This window comes from Haliaeetus leucocephalus, unplaced genomic scaffold (assembly GCF_000737465.1).
Source record: "Haliaeetus leucocephalus isolate CR32 unplaced genomic scaffold, Haliaeetus_leucocephalus-4.0 Scaffold517, whole genome shotgun sequence".
NCBI lineage: Eukaryota > Metazoa > Chordata > Aves > Accipitriformes > Accipitridae > Haliaeetus > Haliaeetus leucocephalus.
In genome coordinates this window covers 1,483,204-1,504,789 of record NW_010972953.1, presented here as the reverse complement: position 1 = coordinate 1,504,789, position 21,586 = coordinate 1,483,204, and the positions used below count along the sequence as shown (strand labels likewise).

At 52.4% G+C, this 21,586-nt stretch overlaps 1 protein-coding gene across 2 annotated transcripts; it reads left to right on the top strand.

Annotated features, from left to right (window-relative positions):
- The first annotated feature begins 781 nt into the window (after positions 1 to 781).
- Positions 782 to 18,746, top strand: AGO1 (argonaute RISC catalytic component 1). 2 transcript variants are annotated; one of them, XM_010575980.1, is made up of 19 exons: positions 854 to 963; positions 1,736 to 1,856; positions 1,988 to 2,169; positions 2,482 to 2,618; positions 2,752 to 2,886; positions 3,190 to 3,277; positions 5,044 to 5,191; positions 5,529 to 5,648; positions 6,508 to 6,630; positions 7,112 to 7,245; positions 8,533 to 8,717; positions 8,884 to 9,043; positions 9,337 to 9,427; positions 11,620 to 11,814; positions 11,941 to 12,075; positions 12,981 to 13,082; positions 13,886 to 14,085; positions 14,534 to 15,016; positions 15,258 to 18,746. In XM_010575980.1, the coding sequence occupies exons 2-18, from the start codon at positions 1,752 to 1,754 to the stop codon at positions 14,640 to 14,642; spliced, it is 2,349 nt and encodes a 782-aa protein (XP_010574282.1). In that variant the 5' UTR covers positions 854 to 963; positions 1,736 to 1,751; the 3' UTR covers positions 14,643 to 15,016; positions 15,258 to 18,746. The 2 variants fall into 2 exon arrangements, with proteins under 2 accessions (XP_010574283.1, XP_010574282.1); XM_010575981.1 differs by having other exon boundaries at positions 782 to 963; positions 14,534 to 18,746.
- Positions 18,747 to 21,586: the final 2,840 nt, after the last annotated feature.

Here is a 21,586-nt window from a genome sequence, read left to right as displayed (position 1 = left end):
GCTCGGTCTGAGTGTATCTTCACTAATTCAGTGTGCCGATGTCTCTCACACGCTTCAGGTGAAGTTTGCTGCTGCTGCTGCAGACCTGTGGCAAGCTCTTGGCACAGATATGAGGCTCTACTTGCTTTTTAAAACCAGGGCTGGAGAGTTTCTTGTTGCTGTTCTGGTTGTTTGCATATTGCGACATTTCTTGTGTGAAACCGGAGTTGAAGTGCAGCTTTGCAGTGGCGTAGCGGGCATTTTCAAAGCTCTTTTAAAGTGGACATAAGGTACAACCTGTCCTTCGGTGTCAGGAGAACTGAATATGGCCTTCTGTCCCCGCATCTGGTCAGGGAATTGAGTTATGGGTATCGTGGTGTATGCCAGGACATGGGTGTGCCCGTGGTCAGGACAGGCGGTGGGAGTCCCTTGTCCCCTGAAGACCTGTACTGCTGCCATGTGTGGTCCCGGACGAGTTCCTTTCCCTAAGGCAAAGCAGAGATTATTTATCTGCCGGTGGATGGTTTGACAACTGCACAGCTGGTGGCTGCACAGCAGAGCGGAGGGCTTGGCGACTGCACTTTGATGCTCGGTTGCCACTTGCCGGATGATGCCCAAGGAAGTTGCTTCCAGCTGTGCTGGTCTGAATTCTGCCACTGCCACCTCCTGCCAGGAGCATGAGTAGCGGGAGACCTCCTGGTTCGGGATGCGGTGACAGAGAGCGCTGTGACTCTGTGTTGTCTGTCTGTCTGGGCATGGGGTTTCTCCCAGCCCTTCTGACCCCTTTTCTCTCCCTGCAGCTGCAGGCGCATACCTGCCACCATTGCAGCAGGTGTTTCAAGCGCCGCGTCGGCCCGGGATAGGAACTGTTGGGAAGCCCATCAAGCTCTTGGCCAACTACTTTGAAGTGGACATTCCCAAGATTGATGTGTATCATTATGAAGTGGATATCAAACCCGACAAATGTCCGCGCAGAGTCAACAGGTAAGGCAAGTATTAGAGGTTTCGGCACTCGTTCCCTGCTTCCAGTTTCCTTGTGGAGGCTCCATAAGTGCCTGTCTCTCTCTTCACCAGTGGAAGCCATCAGGGTGACATAGTGGCAGGGGTCACAGCGCTGCCCAGCATCTGTGGGTGGTTGGATCCCACCAGCCGTGGTTGTGCAGCAGCGTTGGTTCCTGCCCCTGACAGCCTCAGAGGTCCTGAACCTCAGCACAGTCCCCTGCTTCTTCAAAGCTGTGCTATTTTGGCAACAATCCCATATTTAAAAATAGCAAGCCCAGACCTCAGGCCATCGCGTACTTTTCTTTGTTTTTCTTTTTGATGTCCTATTCGCTGCCCTTCCTTTCCTGCCCCGGCAGCCTGGATAGCTCTGCACCCCGAAGGCCGGTGAGCAGATGCTGCACATGCTTTCGGCGGCCGTGGGCAGTGAGTCGTTCCCTCTCACCCTCCCGGCATGCGCGGTGGGTTTGCGGCCAGCTCCGGCGGGTGCGCATTCCTTCATGCCATGTAAACTCACTCTGCCAAAGCCGATGTACTGAGCTGCGGGGGCAAGGCGCGTGGCTGCTTGTCCAGGGGTCCTCTTGCCCGGGGTGGGACTCGGCTCTGCTCTTTGGTGTCCTGTGGCTCAGAAGTGCCCGAGTCAGGAGGCTGGGGACAGGGCAGCTCGCAGGAGGTGGTGGGCTGTAAAGAAACCGGCAAAACGAACCTCGCCTTTCTCTCCCCCTGCCCCTCCTTCTTGTCCTGCTTGCCTGCGTAGGGAAGTCGTGGAGTACATGGTACAGCACTTCAAACCGCAGATCTTTGGTGACCGAAAGCCAGTCTACGATGGGAAGAAGAACATCTACACTGTCACAGCCTTACCCATTGGAAACGAGCGGGTAAGAGGGGGTGGCAAGCCCTGTGCAGGCAGCGCGACCTGCCTCCTGCCTGGGAAGGACCAGCTAAAAACGACCTCCTCCCCTTGTGCCTGCGGGGATGGCGTGATCGTTTCCCTCCCTTCTGCACCCAGGTTGACTTTGAGGTGACGATCCCAGGGGAAGGCAAGGACAGGATATTTAAGGTCTCCATCAAATGGATGGCCATCGTGAGCTGGCGCATGCTGCACGAGGCCCTGGTCAGCGGGCAGATCCCTGTCCCCCTGGAGTCTGTCCAGGCGCTGGATGTTGCCATGAGGCACCTGGCTTCCATGAGGTACCTGCTCCAAGGGGCAGCATGGCGGGTGGGTGCTAGCAGTGGCAGGGGCTGTGCTGCAAGCACCGAGCATGCCAGGGAGGGGACCGGCTGCCCTTGGCAGGCTTTTGGGGCTGGGACTGGCCTTGACGGTCTTTGGGAGGAGGTGGCCGTGCAGCTCGGTGCAATTGCTGTGGATGCTCTCGCAATAGAAATAAACGGGGTGATGCAGCCGGCAGGGCGAGCGGCAGCTCAGAGGGGCGAGGGGTGCTTCACAGTCACTGGTGGTGGGACTGGCATGTGCCGTTTGACACATTTTGCCCTGGTTCGCAGGTACACTCCCGTTGGCCGCTCCTTCTTCTCCCCTCCCGAAGGCTACTACCATCCCCTGGGAGGTGGCAGGGAGGTCTGGTTTGGTTTCCACCAGTCGGTCAGGCCTGCCATGTGGAAGATGATGCTCAACATTGATGGTGATGTATTTTTCATTTTGGGGAATGCAGTGGTGGGGCTGGGTGTGTGTGGGGAGGCTGGATCCGGATGGCTTTTGGGCCAGGTCCGTCTGTTGGGAGAGACCATAGACGCATTGTGGTATCTGTCCCGCAGTGTCGGCCACCGCGTTCTACAAAGCCCAGCCCGTAATCGAGTTCATGTGCGAGGTGCTGGACATCCGGAACATCGACGAGCAGCCGAAGCCCCTGACGGACTCGCAGAGAGTGCGTTTCACCAAGGAGATCAAAGGTAGAGCCCCCGGGGAGCGCTGGGGACCTGTCCCCAGCCAGGCACTGACTCAGACACCGACCGTGGCTTGTCTCCCACCCAGCCCCTGCAGCGAGGTGTGGGGTACAGGAGTTGCTCATTTAAAATGTCTCCTGGGGCACCATTGCCTCCCTTGTGCACTTCACAGGGCATCTGCAAGCATACCTGCTCTGCAAGCAGTTAATTATTTAAGGGAGATATTGGTGGTGTCCCGGGGAAGTTGGGCAAAGGAGAATTGCTCCCTCCTTTCCAGTGACTCTGCTGTGTCTCCCTGTCTTGCATCAGGTCTGAAAGTCGAGGTTACCCACTGCGGGCAGATGAAGAGGAAATACCGTGTGTGTAACGTTACCAGGCGGCCGGCCAGCCACCAGACGTAAGGCGGGTGGGAAGATGCCCTTGGAAAAATCCGAGCTGTTCTCCTTTTTAGCAGCTGCTGGTGTCGTTAGGGAGAGCTGGAAGGGAAACTCCAGCCTGTGATGGCAAAAGGGGATGTGTTTGGGGCTCTGCAGGGGTTTTGGGCGCAGCAGCTCGCGCAGCTCCATGTCATGCGCGGTGAAGGCGAGCGGGATGCAGAGGAGGGTGGGAGTGCAGAGGATGCTTTGTCTGGCAGGCAGCGTGCCGCAGCGGGCGGGAGTTAGCATGCCAGGAATTGTCCTAGTTTTTACCTCCGAGTTTGGTTTTCTTCTTTCTTAAAATAGACACTGCCAAAGCAGAAGCTTTGTCAGGGGATAAAGCAATTCCCTGCCTTGAAATTATTTGCATGTGCCTGGGAGCAGGCTGGGCCTGGGCACCCCTCCGTGTCGGGGGCTGCCCTGTTCCCCACAGTCCCCGTGGACGGGGGCTGCAGCGCCATGGAGGGGGTGCCCTCAGCACCACAGCCCATGGGTTTTTCCAGGGCTCGTCACTGGGGTTTGCCCTGGGAATTGCCTCCAGGGAGACTTGGAAGCAAAACAAGGTTTGAGGCAGAGGCTGGGGGGAAAGCAGGCAGACCTTCCAGACCTCCCCGTGCATGCAGCGGAGGAGACAGTGCTGGGGCAGGAGGGGCTGTGCTTGTGCTCTCTGCTGGGTGCTTGCTGAGTGGAGCTGGAGGGGAGGGTGGAATGTTTTTCAGGCTGTCCACCTCCCCCCAAGTTTCTGTGATGTTTCTGGAAATTTTGCCAACAGTAAAAAAAAAAAACAAAAAACCAAAAACCAATCCCCTCAAAAAACAACCAAAAAAACCCCACAGCAAGAAATTTTGGCTCATGCTTGCCTGATACCAAACTAGCAGTGCACACTCAGGCCGGCGCTGTCAGACTTCAGAGCCCCCACTGAAGTTGGGGCACCTATGTCACCACAGCCACATTTCCTTGTCACACAACCCCATCTCCAGGTGTATCTCACTGGGGTTCATGAGCCTGTCACGATGTGCACCCCGCTTCCCCTGTGCTCCAGCATCCTTGGGTCCCAGCCCTGGGCCTTGGCGAGCGCAGGAGGAATGTGACACCTCACCAGGGTGTTCATGCTGGCTCTCCTGTCTAATTTTGGCTCCATAAAGAATATCGGGTCAATTCTTCATTTTCACAGAGCTCTTTATGGAGCCGGGAACAGCTGGTGCTGGGTGAGGCTGGGTATCACGCACTCCGGCTATGGACAGCACGGCTCCCCTCAGCCCTGCCGCCAGAAAGTTTAATCTTTTTTTCCTGTGGTTTTGAAAGGAGATGTACCCCTCCTGCCCCCCCCGTGCTCTGCCTACTCCAGAGCCACTGCCCTGTACCAGGAGAGGCTGGTTAACCTTTCCCTGGAGCTCAGCTCAGCTCCCAGGGAGGGCACCAAGCACAGAAGTCCTCCTAAGTGCCAGTGTGCTGTATTTATGTACCTGACAGTGGCATGCGTGGCATGTCCTGCAATAAACATTTGCCCTGATTAGCTGGATTAGTGAGGGAGAGCTTTATTTATGGGACCTCAGTCCCACACTGGGGTCAGAGTATTCCTGACTCGATTTCTGAAAATACCACTGTTGTGCTTTTTATTTTCTTTTATGGTAGCTCAGAGTGGGAGCCTGCCAGTTCCCTCTCTTCCCAGCCAGAGTAGGTAGTGCTTGAGGTCTGGAAGTGTGTGTTTTGAGTAGGTGCATCCTTCGTGTCCTGCTTCTGCCAGGTTTCCCCTGCAGCTGGAGAGCGGTCAGACAGTGGAGTGCACAGTGGCTCAGTACTTTAAGCAGAAATACAACTTGCAGCTGAAATACCCCCACCTACCCTGTCTCCAGGTTGGCCAGGAGCAGAAGCACACATACCTGCCCTTGGAGGTGAGTGTTGGCTCTGCACTGCTGGGCACCCCGGCTTTTGGGCACCATGCAAAGTAAAGGCAAGTGGCCTTTGCTGGCAGATGCATGACATTATTCTGCAGCTAATGTGTTGTGGGCACTAGTTGCCTCAATGTTGACCTGTCAAGAGCCGCTTCTAGTAAGCGAGGGAGGAGACCATGCTGTAAAAATGCCATTTTCTTGCAGCTGCAGGCTCAGCACCTCTGGTTTGGGGCTGACTGCAGGGCCCGTGTGCCGTGCGCATGGGACAGCTCAGCCACAGTCCCCCATGTCTCCCCTGTCCCTAACACATGGCTGCTGTCTCTCCCCTGCCGTGCAGGTGTGCAACATCGTGGCAGGCCAGCGGTGCATCAAGAAGCTCACAGACAATCAAACGTCAACCATGATAAAAGCAACAGCCAGGTCTGCCCCAGACAGGCAGGAGGAAATCAGTCGCCTGGTACGTGGCACGAGTCCCTGGGGAGGGGTGGGAGGGACAGTATCGGGGCTGTGGCTCTGATGGCAGGTTATGGTGTCTTATCTGTGATGAACCTTGTTGTGGTCCTGCTCCTTAGCTGCTCTGTGCTGGAGAGCTGCGACCTGCTCAGAAGATGCTGGTGGGGTTAATGGCTTGTGTTTATCCCCCTCTTCTCACTGAATCCCCAGTCAGAGACACCTGCATGTCTGTAACGGACACTTGCATAGAGGAGCCCAGCTAAAAGTGACCGTGGAAACTCGTGTGCAGCAAATTCAGGTCCTCGCGCTGATGGAACCTGACCCAAAGGGAGCTGGAACTAAAAATAGGAAAACAAATTAGAGAAATGACACCGGCTCTGGGTGTACGTGGGGACTGTGTGTTGTGGGGCTGCGGTACGGGAACTCTGTCTGCAGGTCAGCCTGGGGTGAGCCAGGGGAACCCAGCTCTGCCAGCAGCCAGGCAGGAGCTGGTTAATGGTGCTCTTGTTACCCAAACTGATGTCTCTGGGCTTCCGAAGCTGGGGATGTTTGATATTCCTTCTGCGACTCTTGATAACAGTCTCTTGCCAGTCTGAACCTTACCACTGAAGCCTTAAATCTCAGAAGCAGGCTCTGCTCTTGGTTGCATTGGTCAGTGCATTGAAAAATCGGGTCCCCTGTGGGTAAGTTTGGAGGACAGGGTTTGGCCCTTTGTGTTAAACTACTTGCCCTCCCCTTATGGAATGACTTCAGCTCTGTAGAGAACATGACTTTAGGTGCCCGTGTTTCCCAGCCAGCTGAAGCTGTGTGGGATGCAGCAGTTAGGTCTCACTCCCTCCCATGGCCCTTCCTTCCCTCTGCAGATGAAGAACGCCAGCTACAACCTGGATCCGTACATTCAGGAGTTTGGGATCAAGGTGAAGGATGACATGACAGAGGTGACGGGGAGGGTCCTGCCAGCGCCCATCCTGCAGTATGGAGGCAGGGTAAGCAGGGCTGCACTGCCTGGGTGTTGAGCTGCATTGTGCAGAGAGATGTTTTCACACCAGAAAATGCTGTTTCTGAACAAAACTTTTGCTACCTTCACATTTGTAGGTTAGAGCTTTGAGCTTGTAGGTTATCAGAGTGCCTGGGGTTTGGGTTTTTTCGTTTTTTGGCAATATAACTGTTCTGAAAGTTGTAGCCAAGAGTCATTTGATGGCAAAAAAAGTGAGCTGAAGGGAAGAGGGATGCTCAGGGTAAGGCAGCTCGGGTGAATTTTCCATCACTGTTGAGGAACTGAGATTGTAAATTGCCCACCGCCGAGCGCCGCAGCAGACCCTGGCAGCGCAGGGAGTTGACTCTGGCGAGGGCATGCAGCTTTGTGGTGGGGAGCACAAGCACGGCATGTGCGGGTGCTCCCCGGGGCCTGCCGGCGTGGGGCTGGGCAGGACACGGCAGCGCTCTGACTGTCTGTTTGCCTTGCAGAACCGGGCCATTGCAACTCCCAACCAAGGCGTGTGGGACATGCGAGGGAAGCAGTTCTACAACGGCATTGAGATCAAAGTCTGGGCGATTGCTTGCTTTGCCCCGCAGAAGCAGTGTCGAGAGGAGGTGCTGAAGTAAGGAAAGGGGCAGCCTGCGTGGGTGGGGTGAGCCGGGGGAGCCGTGGCTCGTGGTGCGGCCACCCTGCTGCTCCCAGCCTGGGGCTGCACGTCCTTCATTGCTAATACTGGATCTGCACACAGCTGAATTGCTTGTGGTACAAATTCAATCCAGGTTCAGACTGGGTGTTCAGTCTTGTTTCTGCTAGTTTATCCAGAGTGCCTGACTGTTTATCCTGGCTGCACACAATCCCTGAGCCATCGCAAAGCCTGCCAGGTTAGAGTGAGCACATCGGCACTCCAGCAGATGTGAGCTGACAGTCACACTCTCCTCGATCTGCTCTTTGCATCAGGTAGCTGCAGTATTGTGATTGGATACTGCCAGCCCTAAGGCTGTATTGAACTCTTCTCAGCTGAGTCTCCTCAGAGAGATGGGGTTGTGAGGGATATTTAATTAAAAGTTTCCCCAATACCCTTTCTGAAATAATATAATTCATGTAGGAAGCATCCTGACTTGCCCCAGGTTTTTATTACAGAGAAGTCTTAGGCTTTTTGAAAAGCTTTGGTAGCTTAGAGACTCTCTGCTTCAGTAGCAAAGTGACACAGAGCAGGGACAGTTTATTTGACTTAGGGAAATGGTCACCTTGGTTTTGGATTCTGCTGGGGACTTGGGTTTCTCCTAACTGAGAGTGGATGCATTGAGGTGAGCATTTTCTGTGCCTCTTCTGGGTGTTTGGCACGGTTAATGTTTGGGATGGTTTGGAGCAGCTCAAAGTCTCTACGTCTGCAATGAGTGGGTGGAGGTGGGAGTGACACCGCACTCCTCCTGTGACCCCTTTGGGGCAGAGCTGGGAGCCCTGCACTCCCTCTGGCTCTCCCTGCATCAAATTTATCCTTGACAGTCCAAAAATCCAGAGTGTGGCTGAGCACTTTGTCCGGTTTGGTAAGTGAAGGCTTGCATCAACTTTGCAAATCACCTGGAAATCAAGCAGGTCTGCTCCCCGCTTCTCCAGCTTTCTAACGGAGAACGGCTCACAGCTCCATCACTTCAGGAAGAGTCAGTACCTGGGTAAGAGGGCACCAAGAGGGGACGATTCAGCTCTAACACGTATTGGTCTTGTGTTTCCCACGCCATGCGCTTGCTGGATGCTGTAAAACCGCAGGCGCAGTGCCACGATGTCCCCGTCTGTCCTGTGCCGCAGCACTCCAGCCGCGGGTCCCTGCACCTTGCTCGGTGGCTGGGGTTCGTGGCAGAGCTGCCGTGCGGAAGGGCTCAGGGCTCACTGCTTCTCCTCCCGGGCACAGGAACTTTACAGACCAGCTGCGCAAGATCTCCAAGGATGCAGGGATGCCGATCCAAGGCCAGCCCTGTTTCTGTAAATACGCCCAGGGTGCAGACAGTGTGGAGCCCATGTTTCGACACCTCAAGAACACCTATTCAGGACTTCAGCTCATCATTGTCATCCTGCCAGGGAAAACACCGGTCTATGGTGCGTCTGGGGCAGGGGTGAGCGGGGAGAGGAGAGGGGCTTTGCTCTGGCTCGGCAGGGCTGGCTCTGCTCCTCCCGCGGTGATTTCTTTCCCCGTTTCCGAGGATGCTGCTGGAAGCGGTGCATTGCCGATTGCCACGTGTTCATCTGCTTCCTTTGCCCGCAGCTGAGGTGAAGCGCGTTGGGGACACCCTCCTGGGAATGGCCACGCAGTGTGTCCAGGTCAAGAACGTGGTGAAAACCTCCCCACAGACCCTTTCCAACCTCTGCCTCAAGATCAACGTCAAGCTTGGCGGGATCAACAACATCCTTGTGCCTCACCAGCGGTTCGTACGGCCGCTGCCTCTCACATATTTGGGGCTTGTTTCCCAAGTCACTGGCAGTGCTGCCTGCCTGGCTTTTCCTGGGGAAGAGGGGTCGTGTGGGCAGCTGCATAAAGTAGCTCTTTGAAATGGGGGGTTGCAGCCTGTCTCACCTGGAATGAGCTGTTGATATGCCCAGGCCAGAGCCTGGAGGTCGGGAGACGTCCTCTGTGTGATCTGCTCACCTCCATTGGGCTGTGCATCACCCTGAGATGGCCCTGAAAGGCTGACTGTTGCTTTCTCTTCTCTCCCACCAGCTCTGCCGTCTTTCAGCAGCCAGTGATCTTCCTCGGGGCTGATGTCACTCACCCGCCGGCAGGAGATGGGAAGAAACCCTCCATAACAGCTGTAAGTTCCCTGTCAGGGGCCAGGCTTGGTGCCCGAGAGCCCTGCAGGAACGCAGGAGCTGAACAGGACTCGTGTGTCCGTAAAGGGGCTGTGCCACTACTGTCCCCATGGTGAAACTTCTCAGAGTGGCCCCATGCCCTATCGGGTGTTTTGATCCCACTCTTGTGGCTGTGGGTCCCCGATCCCCTCCCGCCTCTCTGCAGAGGAGCTATGGTTTTGGGGAGTCGCGGGGAGAGCTGGCAGCTGCCAGCAGATGGGGCTCGTGATGTGCTGGACCCCGTGAGCGCTGTTGGACAGGGTGTGCAGGGAGCTCAGTGCGGCTGCTGCGCTTGCCGGAGTCATCGCTGGGCATCTCGGTCCTTCAGTGCAGCCCTGTGAGGGACCTTCCCCAGGCGGGAGAGCTGGAGTTTTGTAGACAGTGGGGGAAGCCGGGGTGACTGGGCTTCTTCTGAGCCTTTTGGGGAGGAGGATTTGCCTTCACCTCAAATGAATAAGGAGCATCCATCGAGTGAAGTGCCGCTCGCATGCTGGTGAGGTTGGGTGGCAGCTTGCACCCCTCGTCAGGCTCTAAGATGTTGCCTTGTGCCCGTTGCAGTGAAGAAGAGTGTAGGGTTCTTGTAGCGTCTGTTTTAATTAAGCACGTCAGCGTTTTCCTATTAAGTTCTTAACTTTCCAGGACTCATAGCTCAGGTTTTCCTTGGCATGCAAATGCATCTTTGGAGGAGTGTTTTTTTCTTAATTAGAAGGCGTTGGGAAATGCTTTTGGCTGTTTGCTGTAGGTGTGGGTGGGACAGAACAGTCTGTTTCCTGGCGGCAACACTTCCCCTCTGAAACACCTTCTGTGTTTTTTTGTGCAGGACCACTGAGGGTTTTTTTTCTTAATTTTTATGAAAGCTTTTTTTGAAGCTGCAGGGGAGAAGAAGGGTGGAGCCTTTAGATGGCCTTGATCTTGTCCTTGGTGTGTTGTTAATTAGACAATAGAAGGGGGTCTGTGGCTGAAGCCAAAGGAAACATTTCTGTTGCACACATCAGCTCCCGTGGTGCAGCCCAGACCCTAGAGCTCCATTTGCAAACCAAAAGTGAAACTGTTGCTGAGGGCAGGGGCAGCAGGCTCAACGCCACTGAGGACGTGGGGTCTGCCATGCTTTCCCTTGCGTTCGGGGAGACACGGACCACGCAGTGCAGCGGAGCAGCTGGGCATTTGTCTCCCAGCATGGGCCAGCACCTGCTTTGACGCCTGTGACTCACGCTGCACCCCCAGCCCTGCGTCACAGGTGAGCCCGACTGCTCTCGGCCTCTTTGCCCTGACGTCTTTGAGGTCTCCCCTCTAGAGCACCCAGCTGCGATGGGAACTCCCCGCTCGATAGCTGCCGTGCGGTGACACAACCCCGCTGTGTCCTCTGGAGGCGGCAGTGCTGTCGGGGCAGACCACAGCCGTCTGGGGCAGCTCCACTGCCTGCGGCCGAGCGAGGGCAGGCGTAGGGATGTGATGCTGTCAAATGCTCTGTGCAAACATTGACCTGCTTCAGTCACATTTTGGGCAGAGGGTCTCCAGGCAGCCCGGGGTGGGCAGGGCAGTTGTGTCGCAGTCGGAGGGGTAAGGACTGGCCGACAGCAGAGCTCCCTGGTGTTGCTGTCATATAGAGCTCAGCAGCAGCTGTTACAGCAGCGGCATTGCACCTGCGGGTGGGATTTTGTACCCTGGGGATGTCATTGCCCTGACAAAAACAGCAGAGCGGTGTTCGGAGTCACGCAGTCCTTTGTGGAAGCCAAAAACCTTTTGAGTGAGGGATGGAGGGAGAAGGGCTTAGGCAGGCGGAAAGGGCAGCCCCACTCCCCCCTTGCACCGCTGCTGTTGGGCAGGAGGAGCAAAGCAGGGGCAGAGCAGCAACAGTCCCCACAGCCACGTCGCTCAGTGGCACCAGCCAAGTTGTCTTGCTGGAAATTCCCATAAACGTTGCAAAGAGCACGGCAGAGTGTGAAAATGGGATGTGGCTGCAAGCAGGGATGTCCCTTTTGGGCACTTGTTGCCAGTACAGTATTTGCTGTCCCATCTCCCGATCTGTGAGCTCAGGTGCTCTGCCCACTGCCAGCTGTGGGTGTTGGAAGCAAGTGGAGGCTGGGAATGTCCCACATCTCCTCCATCCTTTCCCATTGTAACGCATGAGCCTGGCCTGTCTCTGTCACTGCAGGTTGTGGGCAGCATGGACGCCCACCCCAGCCGGTACTGTGCCACAGTGCGCGTGCAGCGTCCTCGCCAGGAAATCATCGAGGACTTGTCCTACATGGTGAGGGAGCTTCTCATCCAGTTCTACAAATCCACCCGCTTCAAACCCACCAGGATCATCTTCTACCGTGACGGTGTTCCCGAGGGGCAGCTCCCACAGGTGAGGACCCCTTGGATCCCTGTTGGTCAGCGGGGCTGCACCAGTTCCCGCAGGGTTTCCTGAGGGTGCACAGGGACAGCTGGGTGCCGGTGTGTCCCCTCACTCTGCATGCCCTTGTCTCTCCAGATCCTTCATTACGAGCTCCTAGCAATCCGAGATGCCTGCATCAAACTGGAAAAGGATTACCAGCCTGGCATCACCTACATTGTCGTCCAGAAAAGGCATCACACCCGTCTCTTCTGTGCAGACAAGAACGAGAGGGTGAGCACTGTGGGGTGCCGGGGCCAGAGGCGGCTGATTCATCCCTGGCCCTTAGGAGGAGCCAGCCCTGACTTTGCCGAGGGGAAAGCTCACCGCTGGCAGGCAGAGAGCTCTTTCTTGAATGAAATGTGCTGCTCGGTTGACTCCCGCATCCATGCGGATTAGGCTGCTTCTAGAAACCCAGACAGCTGTTTGCTGTTATTATGAGTTACTGGGTGCTGATGATCCTGGTGACTCTCTTGAAATAGCCTCTGTCAGCTTGAAAACATCTGTTGTTTTGGTGATAGCTGTAGCTGCTGACGTGACAGGATGAATAACCCCTTGCTTGCTCACAGCTTGTTCATGTGTGCTGTGCTGTAACATCGATTGCTGTAGCTTTTTCCTAGATTTGCTCTAAATTTAGTGGTTAGATCTAGTCTAATCAGACTCTGGCTCTACCTGACCATGAAGATTTAATCTTGGGAATGGAGGACAGTTTTTGATCAGGGTGCAAAAGCCCCAGTATCTCCTGGCAGAGGCTCTAGTGTACACTCTGCAGAGATCCCTGGAGTGTTGCTCACTTAATCCTCATTTCTGCAGTAGGGTGGGCCAGTGCACAGCCCTCACCCTGCCTGCTTTCCTTCTGATGCTGTTTGCTGTAGCTCCACGACATGCCTGGTGCTGATGCTTGCAGAAAATGCCAGCAAGCCTATTCGGGCAGGGAGCAGAGCAGCATGAGCTGCTTCTGTCCCCCCTTAACAGGCACTTGGGGAGCAGCTCTGCATGGTGCTCTCAAACTGAGATGCTGAAATGGGGTCTCTGCGCCGAGGGCCTGATGCAGGGCAGGTGTGTTACAGAGGGTGCTCTGGGCAGCTGGAAATAACCGAACTCTGCAGTGCTTGGATCTCTCTTTCTATTCCCTGTAGATTGGGAAGAGTGGGAACATCCCAGCAGGAACAACAGTGGATACAAATATCACCCACCCCTTTGAGTTCGACTTCTACCTGTGCAGTCATGCAGGCATTCAGGTACCACACTGTGGAGCTGGCTGTTGTGAGGCTGCTGGTTTTCTTCGGCTGTTGTTGCAGATTGCGCTCTTGTGCATCTGACCCAGACCTGTCATAGCCTCCCTCCAGAGACGTGGGCAGTTCAATCCAAGCTGCCATTGCGGTGGTTTGGCGAGCAGGTGCTGGGACGGCACTGCTGCTGCGTTATGTGGCACGTACTCAATTTCTCTCCTGGAGCCAAGGATCTCTCCTACGAGATTTTCCTCCTTCAGAGTGGCCAATTCAGCAGCTTGTCAGCTGGTGTCTGAGCGTGCCAGGCTCGCTGGGGTGCCTGATTGTCAGCAGGGACCTGTTGTCTGGCCGTGGGCGGGAGAACTGGGGCCAGCCGTCCCTGGAGCAGGCGGCTTGCTTTGCAGCTGCCTTTCTTCAGGCAGCCAAGATTAGTCAGAAACCGTACTGAAAAAATTGCACTCATTTAATCTACAGCTGCTTCCACAAGGGAGGCTTTTTGGCTTCCTCTCCCCCCGCAAGGACAGTGGGGAGCTGGCCCAGTTTGGGGGGCAGCCGGTGCGATACGTGATGCAGTGGGCTGTGCAGCGTTGGGAGCCAGGGATGGCAGCGCAGAAGCACCAGCAGTGCCTGGGCGTGGGGCAGCGGGGTTAATGCTGGCTTGCACCTCAGTGCAAAGGGCTTTGCTGCCTCGCAGTGCTGCCCATGCTGTCTGCCAGGTTGGTTTGATCAGGGAGGGTCTGATCAGGATGTGAGGCAGCTGCCTGCGTCTGGGTGCAGGCAGCACCTCTCAGACTGCCCCCTCTCCTTCCCAGGGTACGAGCCGGCCATCCCATTACTATGTGCTCTGGGATGACAACCGGTTCACCGCGGATGAACTGCAGATCCTCACGTACCAGCTGTGCCATACCTACGTGCGCTGCACCCGCTCAGTCTCCATCCCAGCTCCGGCGTACTACGCCCGGCTGGTGGCATTCAGAGCACGGTACCATCTTGTGGACAAGGAGCATGACAGGTGAGGGGGCTCTGCCCATGGCCCCGGGAGGGCAGACCCCAGGGATGGGCAGGGGGCATGAGCACCCTGCCTTGGTGTTTGAAAGTGCCTGTGTTAGAGCAGCGCTGCAGCAGGCCCTTTCTGCAGGGGGAGACTCGCACATAGCTGCTTCCTCTTAGGTCCCAGCTCTAGAGGGGAACTGGGGGTAAAGGAAGGTTAAATCCCATCCTGAGCTCATCCCTGGCCTGGAGGAGCATCCCTGGGGTGTCTGAGCGTTAGCAGCCACCTCGAGGTGCCGGAGTCTCGGCAGTGCCAGGCATGGTCACCAGCATGCACAGCATCCCTGTACGCTGTGGTGAGATGCCTTCCTGTGCTGCCAGCGCTTGCGGACCCTGATCTCCAAGGGGGTTTCTCAGTGTTCCCGGGGGGAAATACGAAATAATTATGCAGTGATTTCCTTGATTTTCAGTGGTGAGGGCAGCCATATATCTGGACAGAGCAACGGCAGAGACCCCCAGGCCTTGGCGAAGGCTGTGCAGGTTCATCAGGACACTTTACGTACCATGTACTTTGCTTGAAAGCCTAACTTTTGTTACCTCACTCAAGAAAGCTTTCAGATTTGTAGGAGCCATACAAAAGAGGAAGCATTGGGACACCTTGTTTTTTTTCCAATGAGAAATCACTGCAGGGCAGGCAGCGTCGATTCGAGGCAGGAGACCAGCACCATGGGACAGAAAGATCCAACACCTTTGTAGGATTGGAAGAGACTGATGATTATTTTTTTAATTTTTCTGGCTTTGCAAAATTTTGACCTGACCAAACACATGAAGGCATTCAAGGAAGGGATAAAACTCCCAGGAGGCGGAAGCAGGTTTTCATTTTTAAGATGCAATACTATAGACTCCTGACTGTGAAATGGCGGATTTGGTCCTCCGTTGCCCACCAGGCGCTGGTAGGTATTTTTTCTGGGGGTTGGGGGGAGGGGATTTTTAGAGCCTTAAAACAGAAGACTAGATTTATAAAACTAATATTTTAGAATATGAGATGCTTTAATGGGTTAAGGGGAAAAACAACTAGTTTATAGGAGAATTCTAACACTAACAGTTCCCCGCCCCCGAATAATTCCCCCCATATAATGTAAGGCACCCTAGCACTTAGCTCAGAACTGAAAACTGTCTTCCTTGTGTTAAAAGCTAGTTAGCTGCTGCCATTTGAAGCAACAGTCACAGACTTTTCCATGGGTGAGTGCCTTACTATGATGCTGCAAAATTTCAATGTTTTTAATCTTGTAAGGAAAATAGTAATCTTGTCTTGATGGTGGTCCATATTTCCATCGGAAGGAGTTAATTTCTACGGTCCTAAGTTGCAGTTTGTGTTAGATCATGACCTCATGGTGGTTAAACTCCATTGAAAGATGTGCACTTTCATATAGGACACGTTTAATGGCTGCTGACCCATTTTTGTTTCCAATGTACTACTTGTTATTTAAAACTGTTTCTGACAAATGGGGGCATCTTCATCCCATGAGGACGGAAATCGCTATCAATTTTTTTTCTCTTTTTTTTTTCCTGAATTTTTATGATGGACACCGGGATTTTTTTACTAAACATTATTTTTATACGATACTGAGTCTGTTGCCAAAATACACAAGTCATTAACATTCTCAGAGTTTACATCACCGCACTTCCTGAGGCTGTGCGCTCACACCAGAGATTTCTAACGTTTCCTGTCCGATGAGTGTTACCAACTGCAGTCCATGCAGCGCCAGGTACTCCTCAGCGCCCGTCTCCCATGTGCATTCAGCACATGTCTGCCTGGGTCGGCTGCTTTCCGAAGTACCGCGTACCCCAACTCCAGCACCTCCAAACTGTCACCCTCTCTGCTGCTAGGTTTTGCTGCTCTTCGTGTCATGGTATCGCTGATCTCATGCACAGGGTTTTTTATTCTGAAAGCACACCAGATTTGTTCCTTAGTCAGAATGATGAAATCCTTGTTATTGTCATGGGGGAAACTCCTACTGATCTGTGTTTGTAACAGGAAAAAAGCCTTTTTCCCAACAGTAACATAGTGACTGCTTTTCAGACTCATTTTGCTGCACAGAATGACCGTTATGCACAGTGGGGCAGTAGTAGCAACTCATTACCAGTATCATGTGGGCAGATTATCTGGGTTTTTTATATGAAAGTGTGCACAGTGCTTCCTTCAAGAGAAAAAAATGACACGCACACTCCTACCAAGCTCTTAAAGGGAAGAGCTCTGTTATCATTTTACTGCCAAACGTGAACGCATTTCCAAGGCAGATCCACCACAAGCACTGCCCCTTGTCAGTACACGTGGATAGAAGCACACCTTTTTGTTTTGTACTTTCTGATGTTTAAACTTGCCTTGCCTTCATGAAAACCACATTGGTCATGTTGGCCCATTGATCTGTCCTAACACCGGGAATTCGCTCTACCTGTTTTCTTTTTGGGCAACATGTTTGTGAAAAATGAAGACATCAATATGCTATGCAAACTAAGTGCTGAGCCCACTGATGTCACGTTTTGTGAAGATCCTACGTTTAGCACAGTCCTTTTTTTCCTCAAGACTACAGTATTTGGTTCATATTCTCCTTTGCACCTTGTGTCAACCTCCACTGCTGTATATCTGCAAGGTGACAGAGAGGAGACCAGGAACTATTCATGGTCAGTAGGGTAGTGAACTCTTAGGAAGGCTTTTAGAGAGTAGGGAATGCATCAACACTAAGTGTCAACATGAGAAGCCTACATTCCTATACACAAGTGCCTGCATAGTGACACAAATTCAGCACCTCTCCATCTCATCCTCAGAACTCTGGCTTGTGTTCATTGAAAGCAAAATGATCTCAGAGGGGCTGTACCCGCTCACCTTGTGTTAGAAAGCCCCTCGCTAAGAATCAAATCGCGGTTAAGGTCAAGGTTCTCTCTGCAAATCAGTTTGTTCACCAGCATTACAATGGAAAGCCCCTGGCTGCTGTTCTGCAGCGAGGGGCAAAGGTATTTTGGTTTCTAGTTTTTATTTTAGTGTTTTAGTTGGGTCTAGAATTCTGAAATGTCTTTTAGTAGCTGTGGCATAGCACGTGCCATTTTTAACCATTTGAAAAGAGATAGCGTGGGCATTTACAGAAACAGCTTGTTGCTCTGTAACAATTTTTTTTAACCTTGAGACTTGAAATGTAAAATGGACCTTTAAGATTTGCACTCATTTGTAAGGTGGCTGTTCATAGAAAACTATGAATGAAGACTTGCTGATGTAGCACCTACTTTTAACAGCAATTTTAACTACACAAAAGCTTCACAGCTTCTGAAACTCTCAGCTGTTGACTTGCAGATCGTATTCTGCCCTTATTTCACCCTCTGCGTTGGGTTTTCATGGTTTTGAATAAATAAAAAAGCCAAACTCAGTAGCTGCTGTGCCCTTGAAACCCTATTTCCATTTTGAAGAAATTTAGAAGGGGTTTGAGTTACCCGCATGTTTTCTATAATGGACTATGCACTGTACCTTCTACGCGGCTCCAGCATTCAGCATTTCTACCCTTTTCTTGTCCGAGATGCAAATGAGTAACTGCATGTTGAGGTGCTGTGCGTTTTGCTACCCATAGCGGATAGGTGTTAACCCAGATACTTATCAGGATTTGTAGTTAGGCACAAACCCCACACGGACATCCCGAATGGCTCCCGAGTCTCTGCCTTCTCCATGCGCACGTGTTCCTTCTGCAACTGGAAACATCGCCAGGTGCATGCAGTTTTGTGGGAAGAGGAATAACTTTCATTTGCCTGTCAGTTGTTGAATGCTGTTTGTTTCCCTTATCTCACATCTGAACATAACGGGGGCGAGAGGGCAGAGCAGCCTTCTCCCCAGAGCTTCCAGGGGCGGTCAGGGTGTTCTGGTATTCGCAAGTGTACGACCTGATGTTTTAGTGTCAAAAAGCCCAAGCATTCAACGTTGCCTCGCGGAAGGTTTTCTTCTTGGAAAATCAGTGTGAAATAAAAGAATGTGATTCTTTCAGGAAGGGAAGCCAGACAGCAGGACAGCAATAAACAAGTGAAATTCATATCTTGCCTGAGTGATTTGCACTTCAATAGTTGTGAAAGAAAATTTACGGGACTCCAGTGCTTTTGTGTTCAATTTCTAGCCCCTTTCATACCTCCTTTATACAAGCAAGTGTTGAACTGTACATAGGGTGTTTACAAGACACTCTGTTTGGGTTGTTATTTTTCTTGTGGGTTTTTTTTTTTTGCTTTAGCTTGAACTCTGTATGGTCCATTTGTTAAATAGACGTGAACAGTTGATGTACAGTACTTACTAAACAAGCAGCAGCACAAAACTTATTTTATTAAGAAAATATGGCTTATATTTTAAAGGTTGAATATCAGGTTGGGGTTTTTTTTTTGTATGCGTGGAATTAAGACTGGTAAAGAGTAACAAAATCCTTGGATTAGGCCAAAAGAAAATACTGTAAGATCGTAACCACCTCTTTATTAAAGAAAACGGTATGATTAAAGAGCTCCAGAACATTGTATTTATATTTGATTTGATTGCCTTTGTGGATTTTTTTTTTTTTTTGCCTTGGTCCTGATTTTTGCTTGCAACTTTGACTTTGCAGTCCCAAGTATCTGTTACCCTGTAACTGTTGGCAGAAGACCTAAATAAAAGCAATGTGAACATGTTGGGGTGACACTCCTGAGTCAGATTGCGTGGGGAAGGTACATGCAGTCCTGGCCGTTCACTCGCGAAAGGCTTGGGGACAAACAGTGAAATGCTGACTGTAGCTGAATTGCATCAGATACTGTGGAGGATCCAAAACCCCTCACTTTCCAGATTTCAGTTTAATGAGAGAAACACTTAAGCAAACAAGTATGTGCTTAAAACTTCTTGGAATATGGTAGCCAATTCCACTTTTTATTAAAATGTCATCCGTTTGAGAACTGACTTAATTTGAGCTCCTTGGGTTATTAGATAGCAGAAGCGTACATCAAAACATGCTGTTTCTCCAGCTACATTGTGTGCTTTGGGGGCTAAAAAGGCCGGTGGCTCCAAGATGCTTTAAGGATGGATTTCGGACTCCTTTTGGATTGGGGTTAAAGTTGATCCTCTAAGTTTTGGTACTGCATCATGTTAACATTTTCCAGCTTTGGAATTCCTTGCAAACGTCATAGTCCTCTCCAATGCCAACAGCTCATGTTGTGTCTTAGGGTCCAAAACTGGAGGTTGTTTGCCATCCTCTGAATTCTTTGGTTCTGCTTGTGCTTTACTTTGCAAAGGTGTATTGACATACCTTTAGACGATGAATTATTTAGCAGTTGAGCTGTAACTGGGTTTTTGAATAATGCTAAGCAATTTTAAGGAAGTGCTTGGTAATGGCATACATGTACTTGCTAGCTAATTTACTTGAACTGTAGCACGCAGAATGTATTGTACCGAACTGAGCATCTGTACAGATTCTGCACACATCCTCCTGCTGGTTTTAAGATTACATCACCTTTTTAAAAATGAATCCTGCTACGTAACAGAAATCTTCTTTTGCAGTTTCAAGGGGGCTGTTTTTGTGAGAGAGGTGTAACAGAAAATTGTGCCTTGTGCAGCTGGGTCTGAAGTCCTGGAAAACAGGTCGGACTCCTTGGTTTCAAATGTTAGATTGGCATTTGAGCCCTGGCCCTTGGTTCTGATTACAGTGGCCTGCCTAAGCTGCAGAACCAGAAGTGCTTGCACGCCTCTAAGGTTTGTGCATTTTGCGGAGATGTCTCCCTCCGCCATATCTGCTTGATCTTGGTGATCACATTTCCCCTTCACTCTCAGGATTTCGGTTAAGGAAATATTCTAGTAGTTTATTTTTAATTTGCATGGTTTTAGAATCCTTACTGTATAGCTTACCTGATAACTAAATTTACACTTGTAAAGATTAATTTAGCTGGCAGTCTCCAGGATGGTCATTCCTAATGATGATTTCTGACATCTGGATTATGAATCTCAAACTCCTCTTCTGCTGGCCCAAAGTTCCAGGTCTTCGGTACCTGCTCAGCAGTTTATCTGGGGGAGTGCCCTTCTCATCACTAGGAGAGGTGACGTTATTTCTTCATAATGAGTAGCAGGTTCAGACCTGCTTGGACAAGTCTCAATGTACTGTTCTTACCAAAAAATGATCTTTTGGGGGCAGAGGAAATGGAGATAAGGGTGCCACTGCCTGACCTAGTGCTGAGCCGAGCCTGGTACATCTGAATCGCTTCCCCACGTGCACACATTGTTTTGCTCATTTCACCCTCCGGTTGTTTGCTGGCAAATCTCTAACAAAGTGGTACTAAACATTGTTAAAAACACTGCCAAAAACTGAGAAAAGGGCAGACAAATGCTCTGAATTTACACTGATGTAGAGAATCATAGTCTTTATTCTTCTCATCAACCCTAGCTACTTATCTGCAAATGGGAAAAATAAACATGAGCCTGATGTCAATCCTTTGGTTGTTACGGGAATGTCGAAGGATAATGTGCATTTAGTTATCAGTTCTTTTAATCAGTTGAGTGTACACTTGTAAGATGTCTTTACATCTCGCTCCCCGAGAAGGCCGTTTTAAAGCCTTGCGGGAGGAAGGCGGCATATTCACATGCGCGCCCTCGTCATCTGCAGCAGCGTTTAGTCTTTTAGCCTTGCCTACAGTTGCCTTGCTCTGCGCTTCGCCCTCCTGCCAGCCCGGTCTGCAGCTCTCCCCTCCGTGTTCTCGCAGCGCCCTTTCGCAGGGTCCTCTCCAGTCAGTCACCTTAGCGCCGCAGCCGCAGACGATACATGCCGCGCGTTACCAGATGTTTCGGCGCAGAGGAAGAAACCCGCGTGTTCCGCCAGCGTTCCTGGCAGCGCGCGCGGAACGTGCCGGCAGCTGCCGGAGCTCCCGTCCAGCGCGTCGCCGCGTCCTGTAAAGGGGGAAATAAATAACTGGCGAGAGCGCTACGTTCCCGAGCGTGACTAAGGCCGAGGCGCTGTTTTTTTTCTGGTAGGTTTGGTGAGGATTTAAAAAAAAAAAAAAAAGGGGCGACGAAATTTATTCAGGACTGGGCTACAACTGCGAGAAGCCGCCGTGCGCAACCAGCGCCGCGGCCCGCGTTCGGCGGGCTGTAAGGAAGAGGAGGAGGACGGCGGAGAGGAGGAAGGCCGCCGTGACGGTTTCCAGCCGCAGTCGAAAAGCCTCCTCCCTCGGGCCGCGGGGAAGAGCCCCGGCCCTCTGCTTTCGCGTCCGGCCCTCACCGGCGAAGGCGGCGGGTGCGGGCCCGGGGTCCCGGGGCGCGGTCAGCCGCCCGCTCCCTCCCGCTCGGACCCGCTCTCCGCCGGTGACTGACGGACTCGCCCCGCTCCGTGTCGGAGCGATTCGCGCCGGTTCCCGCCTTCGCCGCGGCGGCACCGGCCCCTTCCGGTCCCGCCTCCTTCCCGGAAGCACCGCCTTCCCCCTCCCCGGAAAAAAATGCGGGCTAGTCCGGCGTGCGGGGGCGGGACTTCCGGCGGTTGGGGCGGGCG

Bases quoted from the DNA above. Each gene is read 5' to 3' on its own strand.
- AGO1 (XM_010575981.1), top strand. From the start codon at position 1,752: ATGGTACAGCACTTCAAACCGCAGATCTTTGGTGACCGAAAGCCAGTC. The intron at 5,192-5,528 runs GTGAGTGTTGGC...CCTGCCGTGCAG, and splicing joins ACACATACCTGCCCTTGGAG to GTGTGCAACATCGTGGCAGG. The intron at 5,649-6,507 runs GTACGTGGCACG...TTCCCTCTGCAG, and splicing joins AGGAGGAAATCAGTCGCCTG to ATGAAGAACGCCAGCTACAA.